This window comes from Nyctereutes procyonoides, unplaced genomic scaffold, assembly GCF_905146905.1.
Source record: "Nyctereutes procyonoides isolate TBG_1078 unplaced genomic scaffold, NYPRO_anot_genome, whole genome shotgun sequence".
NCBI classification, from domain to species: Eukaryota; Metazoa; Chordata; class Mammalia; order Carnivora; family Canidae; genus Nyctereutes; species Nyctereutes procyonoides.
The window spans coordinates 77,002,434-77,027,248 of record NW_026575140.1 but is presented as its reverse complement, the minus strand read 5'-3'; the positions used below and the strand labels follow the sequence as shown (position 1 = coordinate 77,027,248).

At 43.3% G+C, this 24,815-nt stretch overlaps 1 protein-coding gene across 1 annotated transcript in view; it reads right to left on the bottom strand.

The window, feature by feature from the left end:
- SORL1 (sortilin related receptor 1) overlaps nt 1-24,815 on the bottom strand; it is a 158,938-nt gene that overhangs the window by 89,583 nt on the left and 44,540 nt on the right. The window contains exons 7-11 of the mRNA XM_055305675.1: nt 21,716-21,817; nt 20,387-20,556; nt 15,016-15,208; nt 12,593-12,710; nt 12,305-12,378 (exon numbers count right to left, since the gene is read on the bottom strand). Coding sequence (XP_055161650.1) covers nt 12,305-12,378; nt 12,593-12,710; nt 15,016-15,208; nt 20,387-20,556; nt 21,716-21,817 — 657 coding nt within the window. The remainder of the gene's footprint in view (nt 1-12,304; nt 12,379-12,592; nt 12,711-15,015; nt 15,209-20,386; nt 20,557-21,715; nt 21,818-24,815) is intronic.

Here is a 24,815-nt window from a genome sequence, read left to right as displayed (position 1 = left end):
AGTTTCCAGAGCACATTCACATCCATTACCTTATTTGTTCCACACAACCTTGGGGATGGGGCAGTGAGTTCTCTGATCCCCATTTTTTTCCCCAAATGAAGTAACCAAGGGTTGGCTGATGGTAAACAGCAGGAATAGGCGTCAAACCCAAATCTCCAACTCTCACCAACCAGAGAGGACAACTCAATCAATTGGAGTTTGAGTTCTATCCACAACAGCCCATCATCCTTCCTGGTGATTACAAGCAAAAACTTTGAACAAAATATTAAAAAAAAAAAAAAGAGCTACCCAAGGATATTGAAGAGTAAACAAAATCAGATGGCTTGTGCAGGGGACTTAAAACCTGAGCAGCAATCACAAGCTGGGATTTCCTGTTTAGAAGGAAATGGCTTTGCCCCAAGAGAAAATCCCAGGCCTGGAACATCTCAGATGGATGGCTACACCATCAACAGAAATGACTTCTCCCTATTGATTCAGGAAACGAAGCCCTGGCAGGCCAGGGAGAATGTGGATGAAATCCCAGAGGAGAGAGTATCAATCAAGTAAGTCCTCTAATTCTGTGTATGAACTCACACAAGCCTCACCCTAATCCCTAAACTACACGCATGTGGAGCAGACTTAAACCAACATGGCAAAGGTTTAGTGAATGAAATGGAGATTTGTATGTGAGAAGGAACCCACAGTCTAAATCTAAACAGATACACTTTCCGCTAAAACAAAAATATCCACATCCTCCAGTAGATTCTATTTCATGTATGTCATTCACATGTCCAGGATACAACCCAAAATTATTCAATGTACACACATACCAATAAAACCTGTCCAGTTCTCAAGAGAAAAGACAATCACCAGGTGCCAACCCCAAGATGGTTCAAATGCTGGAATTACCAAGCATTTTAAAATAATGTAATTATTTTATATTTCATACATTATTTATCATAATGTAATTATGATCACATAATTGTGTCTCACAGGGTAAAGGAACACACACTTGAAATGAACAAAAGACAAAGATTCTTCCCAGAGAAGTGGAATAAGAAATTTTTTTAAAAATTAGACATGAGGGATCCCTGGGTGGCGCAGCGGTTTGGCGCATGCCTTTGGCCCAGGGCGCAATCCTGGAGACCCGGGATCGAATCCCACGTCAGGCTCCTGGTGCATGGAGCTTGCTTCTCCCTCTGCCTCTCTCTCTCTCTCTCTCTCTCTCTCTCTCTCTCTGTATGACTATCGTAAAAAAAATAAAAATAAAAAAAATAAAAATTAGACATGATATTTGATGTCAATTTCTTAAGAAAAGAATTTTAGAACAGAAAAATATAACATGTGAAGTAAGAAATTCACTAATGGGCTCAACAACAGAATAGAAATGACACACGAATTGGTGAACCTGGTTATAAGTACAGAACAGTAGAAATTATCCATTATAAAGAACACCAAAAAAAAAAGATTGAAAAGAAAAAAGCCCCAAAGACCAGGAAGATAATAATAAAAGCATGTGTGATTTGAGTCTTAGAATAGGAAAAAGGGACCAGAGCAGGAAAAATAAAGTATTTGAAGAAATAACACCTGAATATTTCCCAAATTTGGTGAAAGACATACATTTATAGACTCCAGATCAGCATACCCAAACAGGATAAACACAAAACCATACCCTTACATACATCACAACATAACCACTAAAAACCAGATAAGAAAAAAGATCTTGAAATCTTTACACAAAATGACGGACTGCATGCAGGACATGAAATGACTGTAGATTTCTCATCAGAAATCAGAGAGGAAAGATAACTATGGCATATCTTTAAAGTACTATCAAACCAGAATTATATATCAACAAACACGTCTTCCAGGAATGAAGGTGAATGAAATAAATTGATTCTCAAATGAAGGAAAACCAAGAAAATGCGTAACAGATAGATCTGCTTGACAAAAAAATGCTAATAGAATTTCTTCAGGCTGTAAGGAAACTTAACCAGGGGGATACAGGGATTCTCAGGAATGAAGGATGAGCAAAAGAAGTATCTGCGTAAATGTAAGACTGCTTCTTTCCCCTTAAATTCTTTAAAACTGGTATAATGATGTAAAGCAAAAGTAAAATCATTGTCTTGTAGGTTTTTTTAATATATTTCAATGGGATACATAGGACAACAATAATAAAAAAAGTCAGGGACTTACATGGTTGCAAGGTTTCTAAATTTTATGTGAAGTTTAACATTATATTAAAAGTCATATTAATTCAAAAAAGACTATGACAGAGTACGCATGATGTAATCCTTAGAGCAACCACTGAAAAAAAAATAATAAAAAAGTAATACCTAAATAAAAGCAGAATACCAAAACCATCTAAATAATAAAGAAAAGTCAGTAAAGGAAAAACAGAGTAATAAAAAATAAAGATACACACACACACACACACAAAATCTTGAACCTAAATCCAACCATATCAACAATTATGTTAACTGTTAATGGTTTAAGCATTTTAGTTAAAGCAGTGCCTAGCAGAATGAATAAAAAAGCAAGACCCTACTAGATGCTGCCTATAAGAAACCCTTCAAATACAAAGACACCGGTAGGTAGAAAGTAAATGGATGGTAGAAGATATACTACTGAAACAGTAAACATAAAAAAGGCTGGAAGGTAAAACAGACTTCAAGGTGAAGGTTATCACCATAGACAAGAGGGATATTTCCTAACAGTAGAAGGGACACAAACAGAAAAGATAATTATAAATGTGCATGTACTTAATAACAGAGCCTCAAAATACATAAAGCTAAAATTAACAGGATTTAAAGGAAAAAATCTCCCACAATCATAGTTGGAGATTTTACCACTGCTCTCTTAGAAATTACTAGAACTAGTCAAAAAAAAAATAGTAAGAACACAGAAGATCTTTTTTTTTTTTTTTTTTTTTAAAGTTAATCATTTTATTTTATTTTTTTTTTTATAAATTAATTTTTATTGGTGTTCAATTTACCAACATACAGAATAACACCCAGTGCTCATCCCGTCAAGTGTACCCCCCAGTGCCCGTCACCCATTCACCCCCACCCCCCACCCTCCTCCCCCTCCACCACCCCTAGTTCATTTCCCAGAGTTAGAAGTCTTTATGTTCTGTCTCCCTTTCTGATATTTCTCACACATTTCTTCTCCCTTCCCTTATATTCCCTTTCGCTATTATTCATATTCCCCAAATGAATGAGAACATACACCGTTTGTCCTTCTCCGGTTACTGTGGCCAAGTTCAAAAAGGGTGTTGCCTGAGTTCTCCTCTGGGATTTTGATGGAATCTTGTCTCACATTTAGATCTTTCATCTATTTTGAGTTTATCTTTGTGTATGGTGCAAGAGAGTGGTCCAGTTTCATTCTTCTGCATGTGGATGTCCAATTTTCCCAGCACCATTTATTGAAGAGACTGTCTTTCTTCTAGTGGATCGTCTTTCCTCCTTTATCGCATATTAGTTGAGCATAAAGTTCAGGGTCCACTTCTGGGTTCTCTGTTCTGTTCCATTGATCTATATGTCTGTTTTTGTGCCAGGACCACACTGCCTTGATGAACACAGCTTTGTAGTACAACCTGAAATCTGGCATTGCGATGCCCCCAGATATGGTTTTCTTTTTTTAAAATTCCCCTGGCTGTTTGGGGTCTTTTCTGATTCCACACAAATCTTAAAATAATTTGTTCTAAGTCTCTGAAGAAAGTCCATGGTATTTTGATAGGGATTGCATTATACGTGTAAATTGCCCTGGGTAACATTGACATTTTCACAATATTAATTCTGCCAATCCATGAGCATGGAATATTTTTCCATCTCTTTGTGTCTTCCTCAATTTCTTTCAGAAGTGTTCTGTAGTTTTTAGGGTATATTTTGAGAACCATTTGAATGGTAAATGGTTCTCCAACCTTTTATTTTCAGGTTGTAGGTGTCCTTCTGTCTAAAATGAGTCTCTTGTAGACAGCAAATAGATGGGTCCTGTTTTTTTATCCAGTCTGAAACTCTGCGCCTTTTGATGGGGTCATTAAGCCCATTCACGTTCAGAGTTACTTGAACTTCTTCTTAAAGGGGAGTTTTAAGAGTCCCCCTTAAAATTTCTTGCAGAGCTGGTTTGGAGGTCACATATTCTTTCAGTTCCTGCCTGTCTTGGAAGCTCTTTATCTCTCCTTCCATTTTGAATGAGAGCCTTGCTGGATAAAGTATTCTTGGTTGCATGTTCTTCTCATTTAGGACCCTGAATATATCCTGCCAGCCCTTTCTGGCCTGCCACGTCTCTGTGGAGAGGTCTGCTGTTACCCTAATATTCCTCCCCATGAAAGTCAGGGACTTCTTGTCTCTTGCTGCTTTAAGGATCTTCTCTTTATCTTTGGAATTTGCAAGCTTCACTATTAGATGTCGAGGTGTTGAACGGTTTTTATTGATTTTAGGGGGGGATCTCTCTATTTCCTGGATCTGAATGCCTGTTTCCCTTCCCAGATTGGGAAAGTTTTCAGCTAGGATTTGTTCAAATACATATTCTGGCCCTCTGTCCCTTTCGGCGCCCTCGGGAACCCCAATTAAACGTAGGTTTTTCTTCCTCAGGCTGTCGTTTATTTGCCTTAATCTGTCTTCATGGTCCTTCAATTGTTTATCTCTTTTTTCCTCAGTTTCCCTCTTTGCCATTAACTTGTCTTCTATGTCACTCACTCGTTCTTCCACCTTGTTAACCCTCGTCGTTAGGACTTCTAGTTTGGATTGCATCTCATTCAATTGATTTTTAATTTCTGCCTGATTGGATCTAAATTCTGCAGTCATGAAGTCTCGTGAGGCCTTAATGCTTTTTTCTAGAGCCACCAGTAGCTGTAGAATAGTGCTTCTGAATTGGCTTTCTGACATTGAAGTGTAATCCAGATTTTGTAACTCTGTGGGAAAGAGGGCTGTTTCTGATTCTTTCTTTTGAGTTGAGGTTTTCCTTCTAGTCATTTTGCTCAGTGCAGAGTGGCCAGAAACAAGTTGTATTGGAACACGGGGGAGTATCACTGGCCCCTCTAGCTGGTCTTCTGGGGGAGGGGCCTGCTGTGCTGATTTTCAGGTGTTAGCACTTGGGGGAGCTGCTCTGCCCCTGCCTGCTGCAGGGCTCAGCGGGGGTTGTTTACCCCAGGGAGGAACAGCAGCAGTTGCTATGGCAACTCTGGAAGCCTGGATTCAGCCTCCGCAGGAACTACGGGGCTCGGGGCTCGGCTCTCCGTCCGCAGGGCCTGGAGGCTCCGGGGCGGGGCCGCTGATCTGCTCAGCTCGGGGCAGGAGCGTCCTCGCTGTCTCGGGCCCTCCCGGCCTCTGCCTGTCCCGGGGGAGGCCGGATCCTGGGCTGTGTCCCGGCGCCCTGTGCCCCGGGGCCTGCGCTGGTGGATTCGCGCTCCCGCCCTGCAGCTCCCTCCCTGGAGCCGCTCCCGAGCCCCTCCGAGCTGCTCCGGTCGGTCCCCGCCGTGCGCGCTGCAGCCCTTAGGGAGCTCGGAGCACTCTCCTGCGCTCGCAGGTGTCTGTTAGTGTCCCCGGGAGCCTGAGGGCATCCCCGCTCTCCTGGGTCCTGCTCCAACTCCCTGCGAGCCCCTTGCCGCCCGCCCGGGAAGGTTGGTGCAGCTCCTGCTCCTCCGGGACGGGGCTCTCCGGTCCTGGGGACACTCGCCCCGGCCTCAGCCCGGCTCCTCGCGGGGCCCCTCCCCCTCGGAGGCCTTTTGTTCCTTTATTTCTTTTTCCCCCGTCTTCCTACCTTGATAGAAGCGTGAACTCTTCTCACTGTAGCATTCCAGCTGGTCTCTCTTTACATCTCAGGCCGAATTCGTAAATTTTCAGGATGGTTTGAAGGTTATCTAGGTAATTTGGTGGGGACAGGTGATTTGGGGACCCTGCTCTTCCGCCATCTTGCCCCCTCCATCCAACACAGAAGATCTTAACAGCAAAGTATCAACCACCTTCCTATAAATAACATCTCTGGAATACTACACCCAACAACAGCAGAATACATACTCCTTCCTAGTGCATACGATGTATTCAACAAAGTAGGGCACATCTTGGATCCCAAAGCAAGTCCCAGTAAATTTAAAGGGATCAAAATCATATAAAGTGTTATTTCTCTGACTACAAGGAAATTAAATTAGACATCAATCATGATAAGATATCTAGGGAAATTTCAAATATCTGAAAACTAAACAACCCTTTTCTAAATAACTTACCAAAGACAAAAAGCAAAAGGGACATGCCGAAGTAATAGAAATGTTCTGGAATTAGCGGTAAAGATTAAATATCACATCACTTGTGAATACAGCAAAAACCCACTGAACTATATACTTTGAAATGATGGACTTTATGATATGTGAATTACATCTCAACTTTAAAGAGAGATATTAAGAAATATTCTAAACTGAATGACAACAAAAATGCATCTTTACATTTGTGACATTACTTAGAGCAGTATTTAGACAAAAACTTAGAGCTTTAAATGCTTCTATTAGGAAAAAACATCTAAAATCAATGACCTAGTGTTATACCCAAAAAAGGCTACAAAAAGAAAAGCAAATTAAATACAAAGTAAATAAGGGAAAAGATAATACTAAAGAGCAGAGATCAACAAAATAAAATACAAGCCAAAGAGACAAAGCCAAAAGCACGTTCTTTGAAAAGATCAATAATATTGACAAACCACTAACTAAACTATTAAGCAAAACAGAAAAAAAAAAAAAAAACACCACAGGGGTTCCTGGGTGGCTCAGTCAGGGTAAGTGTCTGCCTTCAGCCCAGGTCATGATCCCAGGGTCCTGGGATCCAGCCCCATGCTGGGCTCCCTGCTCAGGGGAGAGCCTGCTTCCTCCTCTCTCCCTCTGCTTGCCATTCCCCCTGCTCGTGCACTTGCTCAAACTCTCTCTCTGTCAAATAAATAAATAAAATCTATGAAAAAATAAAATAAACTACAAATCCTCAATATCAGGAATGAAAACATGTGATCACCACAGACCCTACAGACATTTAAAAAAAAAAAAAAGAAAATACCTTGAGTCATTTTAAGCCAACAAATTCAATAATCCAGATGAAACTCACCAAAACTGACATAAGCAGTAGAAAAAAATCTCAACAGTTCCCTATCTGCCAAAGAAACTGAATTTCTAACCAAAACACAGCCAAAAAGAAAACCCCAGGTCCAGATAACTTCACTGGTGAAGTATTCAAAAAAAAAAAAGAGTAATACCACTTTCACACAAAAGAGGAATCACTGCTCAACTTCTTCTATGACACCAGCCCAACCCTAGCACCAAAACCTGAAAAAGACATTACCAAAAAAAAAAAAAAAAAAAAAAAAGAGGTAAAAATCTTTAACAAACTATTAGCATCTCAAACCTAATCTGGTATAAAAAGGATAATAAATCCATGTTAAATAGGGTTTACCCCGGAATTCAAGGTTAGTAAAACAGTCAAAAATCAATCAATGTAATGTATCAGACTATATACGTGACAGTGTGATAAGAGAGTAAGTGGTATTTTGGTTTTTGTTCCCAGCTCCTGGTCAGAACTCCTAAATCCCTTGTAATATCCTGACTGGTGGGGGTGATGTGTATCTTACACAGAGCTCCTATATCCCTCAGAACTTCCAGGATGACAGGAGAGTCTTTTGTTGTAATGAGGCAAATGTTGGTGGACTCCTGGCCAGCACAGAGGCTGGTAACCAAAAAGACTAAGCATGATTAGAAACTTCCAGCCTTGCCTCATCGTCTGGGGAAAGGACAGGGGCTGGAGAGGGAGTGTTTAAGTGATGGAGCCTCCACTGAAAAAAAAAAAATCCCTAAGCTAAGATTAGAAGAGCTCCCAGGTTAGTGAACACACCCACATGCTGGGAGGTTGGCACATCTCAACTCCATGAGGACAAAAGTTCCTGTACTTAGGATCCTTCCAGACCTTGCCCTATGTACCACATCCAGCTGCAGCCTTTATAATATTCTCTATAATAAACTGGCGGAGGTAAGTAAATATTTCGATGAGTTCTATCAGCCATTCTAGCAAACTGCTGAACCCAAGAAGGGGGTCATGTGAACCCCCTACTTATAAGCTGGTCAGTGAGAAGTATAGGTGACAACCTGGGACTTACAATGACCATGTGAAGTGGGGTGGGGTGGGCAGTCTTTTTTTTTTTTTAAGATTTTATTTATTTATTCATGAGAGACACAGAGAGAGAGGCAGAAACATAGGCAGAGGGGAGCCTGATGTGGGACTCGATCCCAGGACCCAGGGATCACATCTTGAGCTGAAGGCAGATGCTCAATCACTGAGCCACCGAAGTATCCTAAGGGGTGGGGTAGTCTTATGAGACCCAGCCCCTAAACTGTGAGGTCTATGCTAACGTCAGCTAGTCAGTCACAACCAAAATAAAGGACATCCAATTAGTGTCCAGAGAATTGGAGAATTGCTCACTGTGAGGGGAACCTCCCTCAACATTTGGAATCAAAAATGTTCTGAGAATAAAGGAAAAGAGGGCTGTTTTTTAAAAACAATAATACACCATATTACATATTGCCATATTATTACCTATTAGAGAAGAGAAGGAAGAGAAGAAGGGAAATAGGAGACATAAAGATCAGAAAGGAAGAAATACAACGGTCCCTATTTGCAGATGATATGAATCTCTTTGAGTCTACAAAACTACTAACATTTTATTATTTATTATTTTAGCAAGGTTGCAGAATCCAAGGTTAATATGTAAAAATCAACTGTATTCTTACATACGATAGCAAAAATTGGAAAGGAAACTTGAAAGAAAATTCTATTTACAGGAATACCAAAAAATTTAAAAATACTTAGAAATGAAACTAACAAAAGATATACAGACCTCCACATCAAAATCTATAAAATATCACTCAGTGAGACTTAAAAAGAAATGGAGAAACACACTACATCCATGGACCAGAAGACTCCATAGTGCTAAAATGTCAATTTTCCCAAAATCGACCTATAAGTTCAATGTAATCCCAGTCAAAAAATCCTAGCAGGTTTTGTAGAAACTGACAAGCTGATTCTAAAAATGTTGTGGAAATACAAAGAATCTAGGATAGTGAAAGAAATTTTTAAGACGAAAAAAGTTGGAGGACTTACCTACTTGATTCCAGCACTTAATCTAAGTCTCCCATAATCAAGACAGTTTGGTACAGGTGAAAAGACAAATAGATGAACAGAGCAGAATAGAAAGTCCTAAACTAGACCCACACATATCTGGCCAATTGATTTTCAAATAGGCACTCAATGGGGGAAGTCTTTTTCAGTAAGTGGGGCTGGATCATTGAATCTCCATATGGAAAAATGAGTATCAGTCTTTCGATCACATCAGATATAAAAATCAACTCAAAATGGATCATAAACCAAAAAAAAAAAAAATGGATCATAAACCTACACTACAGCCTGACACTGTGAAGCTCAGGGGTAAATCTTTGCAGCGTTGGGAGGGGCAAATATTTTTTAGAACAATAAAGGGCATAAAACATAGAAGAAAAAAACTGATAATCAGATTTCAGCAAAATTTAGAATATTTACTCTTGAAAGACACCATTAAGAAAACAAGCCAGGCCATGGAAAATACTCATGACACATATGTTAACAAAAGAATTCAGAATACATTTTTCAAAAAAATCTCTTACAGCTCAATGAGAAGGCAAACACTCAACTTTTTTTTACAAAAAATAAGCACAAGACTTAAACACTTCAAAAAATGATTTTTAAACGGCCAATGAGCACATGAAAAGAAGCTCTACTTCATTAGACACCAAGAAAGTGCCAATTAAAGCCATAATAAGATCTCACTGTGTACTCATTAAAATGTCTAAAATTAAAAGAAGACTGACCATACCAAGTGTTGGTGTGGACCGGAAGCGATTAGAACTTTCACACACTGCTGGTAGAAATGTAAAACGGTACATTCATTTTGGAAAACAATTCGGTAATTCCTTAAAAAGTTAAACACAGACCCACCAAGCTGTCCAGTCATTCTGTTCTAAGGTATCCACCGAAAAGAAGTAAAAATATGTGTCCATCTAAAAAAAATCATGTGATTAAGTGTTTATAACAGCTCTACTTACAATCAGCAAAAACTGTAATGTCCATCGACAGATGAGTGGATAAACAAATTGTGAGATATCCCTACAATGGGATACCAATCAATAATAAATTGGAAAAGAACCACTGATACACAAAACCAGCATGGATGAACCTCAAAATCACCATGATGAGGGACAGAGGCCAGGCAAAAAGACTGTGTATGAAGTCCATTTATATAAAATGCTAGAAAATGCCAACTAATATCTGGCAGGGACCAGGTAAAGAGAAGGATGGATTACAAGGGGGAAGGAAGATACTTTGGGGAGTGATGGAAATGGTTGCCATCTTCATTGTGGTGTTGGCAACAGTGTAGCAATGGTGACCACTTCTGATCCAACTGTACCTTTTAGATATGCAGAGTTCACTCTGCTTCCACATGCCTCAGTAAAGTTAAGGAAGAAAGTGCAGAAAAGGAACTCAGGATCAGAGAATTTGCACCACTGATCAGTCGTGGAAAGGGAACAAGAATTCTACTCACCAATTTTCTAGACAGCCTTGTCCACTGTATCCTATCCTATCTCCTGCCACCCCTAATGCCCCTCACATCAGGCTGTCCTGATATCCCGTAGGCTGTCCCTCTCATGTGACTGCCACCCACAGGGACTCAGGTGCCCACTCCCACAGACACGGTCTCAACCTTCCCCTCCCCTACTTAGCTCTCTGCTCTTCCCAAAAATAGGGTCCCTTGTATGACGGCTGTGTCTTGGCAGGTGTGAAGCGTGCCTGGCGGGAGGCAATGACAGCTGCCCCAGCATTAGCCAGACCACACCACTTCACCAGTGGAGGAACAAGACACTGCTTTCTACCCAGAAGGAAATCACTTGCAAGTGCTCAAATCCCAGATTACACCAACATCAGAAGGTCCAAACAAACCACAAGCCTATCTGCCTAGGAGAGAACACCCAATTTCAAAAGGAATGTCTGGCTCCTATGAAGAGGAAAGCAGCTGCTTAATCCTTCCCAGGGGAGCACAGCAAGGATGCCCCCCAAACTCCAAACTGTTCACCCTTTTTGACAATTGGGCCTTGACATCTTTCATCCAAATACCTGTGTCCTCTACCATGCTGGACTGTTCTTAATGAATGCGCACACATAATGTCTGGGGCCCAGATCCCTCACCTGAGGGATGATGGTAAGCCCTCCTCCTAGGAGGTGAGATATGTGATAGGTTTCTATAAACTGCACAGAGCCAAACAAACACTGGGTGTCATTAATGCTTTGCATAGTATGTATTTAAATACAAACGTGTACATATCGCGTCCCCAGTAAGCAGCATCATGAGGATGGGAGGTTGGCTGGCTCTTCTGAGAACTCCAAATCCCTCCTGACATCATGCTCCGCCTACAGGAAGCGCTCAATTAAATTCCTGTCCCGTGATCTACTGAGTGCTCCTGTGGGCTCCCCGCACACACAGCAGAGCACCCCTGTAAGCAACCCCTACAGAAGGAGACCAGATGTACTTCTTTCCTTGGCCTTCGTAATTCACGGGAGGCTGGTGAAAGCGTTTTTTTTTTCTTTTTTACAAGTTTGGCAATCCTCTAATGTCTGAGGCTGATTTAGCATTTGGGGACTACGAAACTAGCTCAACTTTCAGGACTGGTATCAGCAGTGCCAAGGATCCAAAGTAGTTCTACAGACTCAAGGCAAAAACATCTTCTTTCCATAGCGGAGAGGGAAACAAAGTGCCTGCCCACCACAGCCCCACTGAGGAGAGGGCTTGACTTCTATTTCAAAACGATACGACAATACACAGCCAACTTCACACCAGACACCACTACGGCCACACTGTCATTTGCTGATTTAAGGGGCACCCACTCCATAACCAGGCACTGCTAGGTCCTAGGGGTAAAGAGGTAAGCAAAAGAGACATTGCTTTGTCCTCTTGGAACATTTAGTTAAAGTTACAGACGTAGGGGGAAGAAAAGGTCTGTTTTTGATTCAAAGTAATATTTTTGGCAAACTCACGAGCCCACATTACAAGGTGCGAACACAAATCAGTGCAGCTGATGCTCATGTGTGGCTCTGGGTACCTCTTTCTATTTTATAGTCATACTTGGCACCACTGGCCTCCACCACCAGCCACACGTGTTCCTGAAATGTGCAGGCACAACTGTGTTCTCCAATAAAGCAGAACCTGGGTTGGGGGCTGAGGCCCGGGAGCTAGGGGTGGGGGTGAGGGGTGGGGGTGGGGAGCTGACCTCTCGCCACCGGGCTCCGGCACTGCTAGAGATGTACACGTTCGTCTTGCTTGCCAAGTTCTTTCCCACTGAACCTAAAATGCAAGAGGCATAATTACTTTTAATTTCAAGAATATGTCAGACGCTCACCTTGCCCAACCAGAAATTCTGAGTAGTATTTAGCCACCAAAAATGTCTCAAAACCACAAAGAGCAGCTGCTACAGCAGATGTCAGTGGTCACCGCCTAGTTGGCTTTCGCATAACAGAAATGCTTAACCCCTGAACGGGGACGAGCAAAGCAGACTTACCAGTGGCAATGATGAGACCAGGAGCGGACTCCTTGGACAGGATGGGCATCCTCCGAAGCTGGAGGTTGAGCAGCTGACTGAGCCGCTGGGCCAGGTGGAGGGAACAGCCCTGGGAGAGCTACAGGACACAAGTTCCAGACCCTGTCAGCACGTGACACGATGCCTCCAGCTCCCTCAAAACACTGGGGCCTGTGTGCAGACAGTGCAGCCACACACCGAGAAAGGAAATCTGGCCCAAAGGAAACGAGACTCACAGCCCAGGGGTCTCCCACGCATCCCCAGGTGGATGGGATTACCTGAACCACATAAATGCCTCTCACTGAAGAAAAGAGAAAAATGTGAATAAAAAACTTCTTCCTAAGGCTCGCAGAGGATAGCACTTAGGCATCAGTGTCAACTCGAGTAGATCGAAAGCTACCCCTCCCTCTGTTTAAAGAGAAATGAAATTATTTGATGGGACTTTTTTTTTTTTTTAAGTCCGTAGAGATATATTTCAAATGTGATTTAAGCAATTCCATCAGAGGGAAAAATCAAGAATCAGAGGTCATGAAGTCTCACTGATAAGCTCCCAGACGTACAACATATGAGCTATAAACACCAAGGGATCCACATTACAACAGTTTTTAAGTAGTCAGCATTTGTACAAAGAACCAACTCTACAGTGTCCGCTGCAAAACAAGTTATTCGAACCGGCCTCCGCCACTGGCGTTCCGATTTTAACAGTTCTGCAGAGTTATTCGCTGTATGGTCACACCAACATCTCTTGGCCAGAATGTGATTGTCAAATGTTACTCAGCCTCGTCTGGTGTTCTAGGCAGGGTAGGTCTGTGTGCTTATGTTAACAGGTTTTTACCTGGGAACCTGGTCGGCTACGTCTACTTACTTTTATAACAAAAGGATCTCTCTAGGAAATGTCCATCTTGCTAGTAACACTGCTTAGCAAATGAAAACTGGAGCAGATTAGGTTGGGTCTCAAATATTTGCCAACTAACCTGTTCTTTCACCACCTAAAATCACAGGTAGAAACTAAAAGCCCACCAACTTGTATGGTTCGTAGATAAATGGGTCAGTCAGGGGAATAAGCAGAGTTTTAACAATACCATTAATGTGGTAGGCTCAGACCCTACAGCACACTCAAAAGCAGGCCACCCCCATCTACACAGGTTGGTGTAGAGCTCCCAAAATCTAGAAGTCAGTCCTGAATAAAGAAACACCTATATATCTGTCTCTATCTACTTATATCTTGCCTCTCCAAAGTTAGACTTCATGTACGAAGGCAAGACCTGCTGCCAAATAGAGAGGAGGAATCAAGAAGTCAGTGGAGAACAAGAGTTTCCAAAAAAATTTTCTTAGTGATCACAGATACAGCATAGAGTCAACATACTTAATCATGGACAAACAAAATTCAAAAATCCCAGACCAGGTAACTAACTAAATGTTAGTTTTCCCCAAGTTACTACTACTTGATTTTTTTTTCTGAGTTCCTTCTGCCTACCTACTTTATATACCCCAGACCCCTTAGGTGAGACAAAAACGGAGGTGTGGGGTGTCACATAAAGCCAAGGAACTCAATCCACAGGATGTTCTTCCGAGGGACAAGAACAGGGCTGCTCAGGAGAGTAGGAACACTTACTGAGGCCAAATAATACATTTTTGTATTCTTAGCATTTCAGATGGAGCCACAGATTGGGAAAATTGTAGAATCCTAAATTATATTCAGGAAGGCACTTTTTTGAAAGTTCTGCAGAAATTAAAAATCTACAACAGAGTTTCCCAAGCTGTCTTGGTTTGCAACACAATTAGCGTCCCTGTAAATTTTTTATAGCAGCCTCAGACCAGAAGACGTACCCACATTTGTTTTGTTTTTTTTACAGTTAAGACCAAACAATTTAATAAGTGTACATGTCCTAATAACTTAATGTCAGTTCAAAATAACAGTATGTGTGCATATACACACGCATACACACATATACACACACAGAGAAAACAAAATTTTTATTTCACTCTTAAATAACCACAGTTACTTAATACCGGATGTCTGCACCTGCTGAGTACTACACACTTTCTCAAAGTTTAGAATCATCTCAGATCCCACCACTGTCACTTCCCATCCCACTGGGATTTTCTCACTTGCTTTTTATCACGTCAACTGCTAGAAAATTCAGCTTCCCAACAGTTTGATGCCTTCCAAAGCACGAACTAATGTGGAAACTAGGAACGAAACTCAAGATGGTACTTCACATGATGACTGACAAATATCAAGTATCTTATGTTTCTCTCAAAAGTTTAAAACATCCCAGAGTTCACTGGGAGTGAACTACGGCACCCCTAGCTGCCCTGGTGCTGAGTTTGGGAACCGTGAAGGGTGCACCACGGATTAAAAATTCATATGAAAAGCCCAAACGAGATGAAAGCATCTGTACCTCACAGTTGATTTTTTCTCCATATCCCGTGAAGGCTGGAGCCTGAAGGAACTCCCAGGTACCCCCTTTGTCAAAGGTGATGACTGATCGCATGTTCTCCTCATTCATCGAACCGTTAATCAGAGTAGCGATATAGACTCCTTGTAACCCCTCCACACGGTGGAAGTCAGCAAATGGCTCATTTGCAAAATACCTACAGTAAGAGAAAATAAGCAGCTGTGAACCTGAACTGATATTTCCTTGGTATGTTTTTATTATAAATAACGTAAAATTTAACTGTGTTAAAGTACAGAATTCAGTGGCATTACGTACATTCACAATGCTGTGTTGTACCGGCGTCACGATCTAGTTCCAGAACATTTTCATCATCTCAAGAAGAAACCCAGTACCCACTGGCAGTCATCCCCCCTCTTCCCTGCCCACCCCAGGCCCTGGCCACCACTACTCAGTTTTCTGTGGCTACGAATTGGCCTAGTCTGTGTATTTCATATACATGGAAGTGTGCCTTTTTATGGTCACTTTTGCACAGCGTAATGTGTCCAAGGTTCACCCATACTGTAGCACAAATCAATAGTTCATTCTTATTTACAGATAAGTAACCTTTTTTTTTTTTTAAGATTTTATTTATTCATGAGAGACACAGAGAGAGAGAGGCAGAGATACAGGCAGAGGGAGAAGCAGGCTCCATGCAGGGAGCCTGACGTGGGACTTGATCCCAAGACTCCAGGATCACGCCCTGAGCCGAAGGCAGAAGCTCAACCACTAAGCCACCCAGGCATCCCGTCCCTCTTTTTATTTTTAAACATGATTGTGTTTTAACTTTGAAGGTCAAGATGCTTATCAGATCAATAACTCTTCATGGGGAGTTCAGAATGCTGACTACAACACACAGACGTGATGAGAGGCACGTCTATCTCTTCCCTGATTCACCCCAAATCTTCCAGTGAGCCTCGACAAACAGGAAACAGTAAGCCAGACTTGCCAGACACCAATCAAAGCGCCAGGGCTTACAACCCGCAGAAATCCAGCGCTAAGGGATACACAGACACTGGCCACACGCTGACAATTAATTATCCAACACCCTGTTCAGGGAGAAGCCCATAGGGTTCCTGTCAGAATGCACAGCAGAACCCCGACCCCAGGAAGCCATACATAGAGCAAGGAAGGTTCTAGAAGCTTGAGGTTATACTCGTTACCAATGAAGCAGAGAATGAGGCCTTCCCAGGGCCTTAACTACTATGCCAGGGTACCTATTTCACTGGGAAGCAGCTTTGCCCCGAAATGGTACACACGTCACAGATGGAACAGGTTCTCTGAGAAGTGCTAACCAGAGTTCCCACGTGGTTTTCAAAACTGGAAGTGTGTCCTTTATTTAGAAGGGTTCTGAGCCACCAGACTTGGTTAAAAAAATTTATTAAAGCATAGAACTGCTTTTTTCCATTATCTACTCTACAAATCTCGAGCTGGATGAGTTCAGACAGAAGCACACTCACTACAAGCTCTGAGGAAGAAAAAGAAAATTTTTAAAAAGCACTGACAAAGCTACTTCAGATGGAGAGACTGAGCAAAATCCCAAATCAAATGCTGGCACTGAGGGACGCCTGGGTGGCTCCGTGGTTGAGCACCTGCCTTCAGCTCAGGGCATGATCCCAGGGTCTGGGGATCGAGTTCCATATCAGGGTCCCCAAGGGAGCCTACTTCTCCCTCTGCCTGTGTCTCTCCACCTCTCTCTCTCTCTCTCTCTCTCTCTCTCTCTCTCTCTCTCTGGGTCTCTCATGAATAGATAAATAAAATCTAAAAAAAAAAAAAAAAAAATCCTAAATAAGATGCTGGCAATGAGACCAAACATTCTGACATGCGGTTTCCTCGGGTCTCCTGGAGTTATTTTTCTTTGCTTCTTTAGAAATCAGTTGCAGCTCTGTCAGCCACCCGCTCTCTCTATTGACCTCAGCAACCCTGCGTTAGATGCCATCATCATGAAGCCACCACCATCAGGTTGACTGTCACTCTCCTGGATTTCTGCCTTTTGGGTCCAAGCAGAAACCTGTCTTCTATGCCGGTCAGTGCCCCGGTGGCCCTGCGATGATTCATCTCACCCTAGGTACCCTCTCTTCATCCATTTTCTTACATTTCCACTAGCCCGTGCACCCAGGCCCCTGGGCCACCCTCCTGCAGAGCCCACGTCCGCCTCGCCCCTTGCAGCGGCCCCGCCGGGCCCAACACCTCATCCCCACATCTGGTCCTCCATCCAGACACTGCTTTCCAGATTTCTGCTCGGCACATCTCACCGACGCCAGGGGCACCCCCAGTTAAGAATTCTACTCCAGGTCTCTAAGTAAATTAGGACTGCTTCCTTGGCACCACACTTTCCTATTGAGTTCAAAGAACAACTCATTTCAAATAACACAGAAGTGTTATGTGGTTTTTTTTGGTTTTTGGTTTTTTTTTTTTTTTAATCAGCCTGCCCACGCAATCTAATTCACCCTTAGCCTATCTCATCTTGCTGAGATGCAGAAGCAGGTGACAAAAGTTCACTCAAATGAGCACAACTGAGCATGTCTAGTCCTGAGATTAAGCCTGAAGTAAACAAGAAGAAGGCTGAGCCCATGCTGGTCTGTGAATGTAGACATAAATCTCTTTCCAGTTTCCTAACTGGATTGGGCGCTCGGGCCGAGCACGAGCGACCTTCATCACCACGTAAAGGGCCGTGTGCATACATGAGAGGGCCATATGGTCACATAAGTGAGCTTCCTGCTTCCTGGGGAGCTTCTCTCCAAGACTTCTGGCTGCCCTGTCACAAGACAGCCATCCTGAACACCCGACAAACGCAGAGGATACAGAAACCTTTGGCAAGCTGTGATTTATCCACTCCACGGCTCTCAAAGGTGGGGGAAAAATCAGAGGCGGGGAAAGGCTTGAGGAATCATGGCTCATAATTCTAATTATAAAAAAAGTAAGCAGAATATTATTCACCAGTACAAAGGAATGAAGCACTCACACACACACACACGGACGAACCCTGAACACATTATGCAAGCTCCAAGACCGACCCAAAGGTCACTTATTATGCTATGATTCTGTTTACACAGTATACCTGGAGAAGGTAAATCCTCAGAGACAGAAAGGACATTAGTGGCTGCCAGGGGCTGCAGGGAGGACAGACTGGGACCAGAAACTACTTAGTGGGTAAGGGGTTCTCTTTTGGGGAAGTGAAAATGTTTTGGAAATAGATTAAAGCTGGTGGTTGCTTGCACAACGCCACGAATGCCCTAAATGCCACCGGGCTGTTCACTTTAAAATGGCTCAGCTAATGTCATGTGAATTTCACCCCAATAAATTACTTAAAATAACAAACAAACAAAAAGCAAAGACACAGGAGCCAGCCCAAAGACGCTGCCACTGACCAAACCAGAAAAACCTGAGGCTGAATCATGGTAGGAATGGTTTACAACACATTAACTCACACTGAATAATAAATAACTCATGAGTCTATACTGGCAGGGGTGTGGGGAGGCATAAAATAGGACGTACCTCTGAAAGAGCCGAAACAGGGCATGCAAAGGCACTGTCAGGGACCAGAAAGTTCTCCCCTTGGGGATCCCACAGGCATCTCCAAGCTGGCGAGTCCGAACCCGAGGCCCTGCCCTTTCCCCGGACACCTGCTCCTCGCGCAGCTCCCCCTGACCTCCTGACGCCCAGACTCAGCCCACGGCCGTCATTCTGCCCACTGCTCAGCCCAAGCAGCCATGGACCCCAGACTCGCCACAGCCAAGCAGCAAATCTACCAGCAAACGATCAGAATTTGCCCATTTCCGTCATCTCTGCTGCTGCTGCCCTGGGCCCTGCCGACAGCAAGGCCAGCCTGGGTCTCCAGCACTGTCACAGCCAGGCGCCCTGCTTCTTCCATTCTCACGCCCCACGGCAGTCTACTCTGCACACAGCACTGAGCCTGGCTTCTTTAGAAGACAGGTCACCTGAGTATTCGTCTGAAACTACTCGTAATATTGTCCATTTATGTTTCAAGTTCTTTACGTAACGTGGGGTCACAATTTTTTTAAATGGTTAAAAAAAATGTAACAGGTTAAATCAGATGATGTCCATCTTCTGGTCAAAACCCTCCATATTCTGCTTAGAAGGAAAAAAGGAAATTTCTTCCATGCCCTTGAAGGCCTTATATAATCTGAGCCCTGCTCTCCTGGATCCTATCTCCTAGAGGATGTTTTCTCTCTCTCTCTCTCTCCTCTTCCAGCTGTTGGAGCCACCCTGGCTTCTACACCACTCCTAAAATATATCCAACCTCAGAATCTCTGAGCATGCTGTTCCCTCTGCCACAGTGCCCTTCCCCAGGCCCTCCGAGCATGAGCATGCTGTTCCCTCTTCCTGCTCACGTGACTCAGGACCTACTGAAATGTCAAGTGTCGTAGAACAGTCTTCCATGGCCAGCCTGTATAAATGACATGCTCTTAATCCCCTGTCCTCTTAACTTGGTTCACTCTGCCTCCCAGCCCTTGCCACCAATAGGCAAACTACGTATTTGTTTCCGTCCTGTCTTCCCCCAATGAGAACAAAAGCCCCATGGAATAAGGACCCTGTTTTGACTTTTCATTGCTGGACATATTATCTCATTGCTGTGCCTGGAACAAGGGCTGGCACAGAGCAGCAGCGTCCTTGTCAAAAGAAATGGGGACTGAATAAATCACCAGCATGACGAAAGACCTTGGACGGCAGTGTCACGCTCTGTGACCTGGTGGTCACGGCCTCAGAGCCAGGCCTCGCTGCGCACCAGCCAGCTCCACCAGACGGCTCTTGGCAAGAGCAGAGTGATCCTCATCACAGTCAGACGTCTCACAGAAGACTGGCTTGTCGCATGACAAGCGAGAATGAATGGACTCCAGCTCCCAAGGGTCACAGGGTCACCCACGGAGCAATATTTGCAATTACAGTAAGAAAAAAAAAAATGTCAATTAACCTGCCTTACTTAGAGGCAAGTCTGCCATCACTCTCCCCATGCCAGCTTGCCCCGAGCTGACCCCTGTCCAAGTGCCTTTTCCCACCGGCTCAGAGACCCCAAGCCAGATAACTGAAGGAAAGGAACCCAGGGAATGGCTGACACAGGGCCTGTAACTCCAAATGTCACCCAGAGCAGCCATGCTCAGCCTTGGCATCCCATCCAAATCACCTGGAGGGCTTTTTAAAATCTTCACAGCCCAACCACACCCCCAATTGCTGAAGCTGTGCCACAAGCCAGCCGCGGGCATTCTGGAAACTCGCCAGTTGAACCCAAAAGTGCAGCTAATGTTGAAAAACACCCATCCTGAGGGTGCTGGTTGCTCTGATGTAAAAGCGAGGGAGGGACTTATGGTTTCCTTACCTCACCAACGTGTCACCGCCTGCCCCTCCTGGGCTGTAATAGAGCACGTTCTCCAGGGACAAGGAGAATTTCAGCCCCTCTGCCTCTGAGATGTATAAGTTGGTGCGGTTGTTACTATGACTGACGCATACAAACACCTGGTCCTCGGAGGCATCTGCGATGTAATATTCCTTTGGAATCGAAAGTCAAAATATACACAAGTCAAAAACCACACATGCACAGTGGACTTTTCCCTATGCACACTGAAGTAATGACTTCCAAATGTCCCAGTGACAGGGACAGGCCCAGAGCCCGCAGACACCTTCCCAAATCTCGGTAAAGCCTAGCCAATTTTCTTTTTGGAGGAGGTGAGGCTGCCCTGTAACTGGAACAAGCTGCTTACTGGCAAATGGGGCCCCAAGGAGGGGACCACCAAACCCCACAAATGACCTAAAAACTTTGTTTTGGTTCATGACATCTCCTTTTTCCCATGAGGTCCATCAATAGTATATATTATAATATCCATTAATGTGCATTTCCTTTCCTTTCATTCTAAGGTACTAAAGAAAGGTGGAAGCCATAAAAAGCAAAGAACTGACAAGAATGTTCTCCCCATGAGCTACCAACCTTCCAGCACACCGACTGCCAGTGGCAAGGCCTTCAAATGCCACCTCCTGCCTGTGGTGGCTTCTCTGATGACCCCAGCCCACACTGTCTTGCCCATTGATCTCTACGCTCAAACACACAATACTGTAGCTAAGCATTTGACATGAATGTATATATATGGTTTCTCCTCTGCTTGTTTCTCTGTGTCTCCAACGTATGTGTTTCTAAAAGGATGGGACCCAGCTTTTATCCCCTTTTGGAATCTAGCCACCTGTAAGCAACAGAGCAGGTATTGCATGAATAACTCATGGTCACCAGCTCTCCATTTCTTTGTGACAGCACACTGAGGGCCCACTGACTCTGGCCCCAAACCTGTCTGCCAGTCTGTCTCCACATAAAGCAAATTAAGACTCCCATTCAGCTGCACTTCAAATAGTGAAGAGGGAAAAAACAGACCAAGGTGCCCAAAGCCTAATGGTTCCCTCTATGGAACTGTCTAGAAAGTGATCACAGGGAGCCTCCATCAATGACCTACCCAACATGATGAGCACTGAGTGTTACACTGCATGTTGGCAAATTGAACTTTAAAAAAAATTTTTTTTATTAAAATAAATAAAGAAGATTCAAATAAAAAAATTTTTTTAAAAAGGCTCTACCCAGAAGGATATCCCAGCAACACCCTTCCCCTGACCCCTGCATGTGGAAACTAACTCTTCTGTCCACCCCCAAGCAGACCCCACTCACATTAATAGGATGTCTTGTAACAAACTGGGCTGCTCGCATCGGCTTCCTGTCAAAGGACACCCAGAGCTGGACAGAAGCTGGCTGTAGACCGCCCAGAAGATGCTGCCAAGGAAGAGGAGGGAAAAAAAAAAAAGTTAATGGTGCCACACTACAGCCACTCAAAGTAAGAGAAGATGGAAACAGAAAGTCAGACCCCCCTGATTCTATCAGAAACACAAAACACAGGGTGACTGCAAGTGCAAATTTTTTTGCAAGGTTCGTGTTCCCTCCACAGCTTGGGCTGCACTCGTTTGATCCCCGACATCCAGTCTGCAACAGGTATTAGACACTCCCGAGGAAGGACAGACGGTACCACGGCCCAACTGGGCATGGGAGGAGGTAGGGGGCTGAACCCGGCAGCCCCCGCACCCACACAGACTGAGGTCAGCCACACACCGAGCATATAAAACCCATTCCCATGTTCTTTCCCCTCCCGTTTTCAGGGGACGAGGATACTCGAATTAAAGGGCTTTAACCTGCACAAAGAGCTGAGGGAATTTTTACCGGTTCTCTTTTGCAACCTTCTAATACTTCTCATTGATGAACATTTTTCCTAGAGTGTGTTTTCTTTGCTAGGGCATAGGGTATGCCACACAATGCTGGCCACATCACACTGCATTTTAGAAATACTAAAGCGCAGCTGGAGTCTCGAAAATGTGTATAAAAGCATTAGATTAAGAGCTGGCTGTACCACCTCAGGAAATCACTAAACGTCTCTAGGTCTCAATTTACTCATCTACAAAAATGAGAAGCTGATTAGGATCAGGGCTTCTCTATATATGGGTTTCAATGGTCCAGGAACCCTATAAATACATATGCAAACCATGTGTATAGATGCACTCATTCATCCTGCCGGGAAGGGCACACAATCTTTACCAGATTCTCAAAAGGGTTGATGATTCAAAAAAAGGGTAAGAGCCACCATAAAGGCTCAGTGTGGGTTTTTCCAGCTCTAAAAGTATGGGACTGGGATGCCTGGGTGGCTCGGTGGCTGAGCATCTATCTTCAGCTCAGGTTGTGATCCTGGGGTCCTGGGATCAAAAGCCACATCAGGCTTTCCACAGGGAGCCAGCTTCTCCCCTCTGCATGTGTCTCTGCCTCTCTCTCTCTCTGAGTCTCTCACAAATAAATAATAAAATCTTTTAAATAAATAAAGTATGGGATTGAGAACTGAAGGCAAATTTTGCACAACTAGCTGGACAGAAAGGGATACAAGCCTTCACATGTACATAATCACACACGCGACTACTAAGCTTATCAGAATGTTGAGATCCCCAGCCAGAATGGGTTCATTTTGCTTCATTTATCCTTGACCATGTTGCTACTGTTTACTACACATTTTAAATTCCTATAAAGTAAGAAACATATCAATTTCTCTTAACTATAACACAAATGAAACCCATGTGCTAATATATGCCCAATAAATACTATGTGAAGAGCAAGGGGAGGAACATGAAGTTACTCTTGACTCATCTGAGTACTGTGTGTGTGTGTGTGTGTGTGTGTATACATACATATATATATATATATATATATATATATATATATATATATAACAAATGGTTAAAATTAGTTTGTTTGAAAGAGGCCAGGTAGAGAGGTACAAAAGACTGCCTTTCCAAAATGGCACAACTGAAAACCATGTTAATAGCCTGTACTAAGTATGGGGCCATAGGAAACGATGGATCTATTAAAAATATAAAACATATTACCTAAATGAGAAAACATTGCCCAGCAAGACTGTTAGGCATAGATTCCAAAAGCCCTCAAGTCAATAAAATTTTATAGCTATTTATAAAGGTCAGAGGATCCGTTTAAGTTACCCTATATAAATCCCTATAAATATATGTGAATACACAGATGTCAGTTAAAACATATACTTTCATGCTTTATATTTTTTCACTACTATCCCACTGTGGTTATACCTTAGAAAGGAGTCACTTTTCTCAGTGACAGTGGGGCCATGATTAGTTAAGTTTTGTGGGGTTTTTAAATATTTTATTTATTTATTCATGAGAGAGACATAGGCAGAGGGAGAAGCAGGCTCCCTGCGGGGAGCCCAATGTGGGACTCAATCCCAGGACCCTGGGATCATGCCCTGAGCCGAAGGCAGATGCTCAACCACTGAGCCACCCAGGTGCCCCTAGTTAAGCATTCTTAATGAGTGCTCTTGGGTGGCATGAGAATGGAGAATTCATACCAAGGCCAGTCTTCCTCCACAAATGCAAAAGTCACAGAGTACAAAGGTCATAAGAAATCTCAAAACAAACCAAAAAGCAACAACAATAACATAGGAAAGGAAGGAAGGAAGGAAGGAAGGAAGGAAGGAAGGAAGGAAGGAAGGAAGGAAGGAAGGAAGGGAGGGAGGGAGGGAGGGAGGGAGGGAGGGAGGAGGAGGGAGGGAGGAAGGGGAAAGAGGAAAGGAAGGAAGGAAAGGAAAGGAAAGGAAAGGAAAGGAAAGGAAAGGAAAGGAAAGGAAAGGAAAGAAAAGGAAAGGAAGGAAAGGAAAGAAGAAAAGAAAAGAAGAAAAGAAAAGAAAAGAAAAGAAAAGAAAAGAAAAGAAAAGAAAAGAAAAGAAAAGAAAAGAAAAGAAAAGAAAAGAAAAGAAAAGAAAAAGAAACCTCAAAACACATCCATCCCACTTCCTTCCAGGACAATCATTCCTAAGCCTGGACAATTCGGGCTCACTCCTAAGGAGTGATACTTTCTCGCCACCAAGAAACATTAAAAATTACGAGCACCTGGGTGGCTCAGTCAGTTAAGCATTTGCCTTCAGCTCAGGTCATGATCCCAGGGTCCCGGGATCAAGCCCCATGTCAGGCTCCCTGCTCATGGAGAGCCTGCTTCTCCCTCTCCTCCTCCCCATTCCTGCTCTCTCTCACTATCTCTTTCTCTCTAATAAATAAAATCTTAAAAAAAATTAACAATTAAACTGTGGCACACTATGGACTGTCAAATAGATGTATCATTAGCCCCTAATATTTTTCCTTAACAAACCATGGGGTTTTGTGGCTGTTGAGTTTCTCTTGACCACAATTATAAAAGTAAAACGTGCTCATAA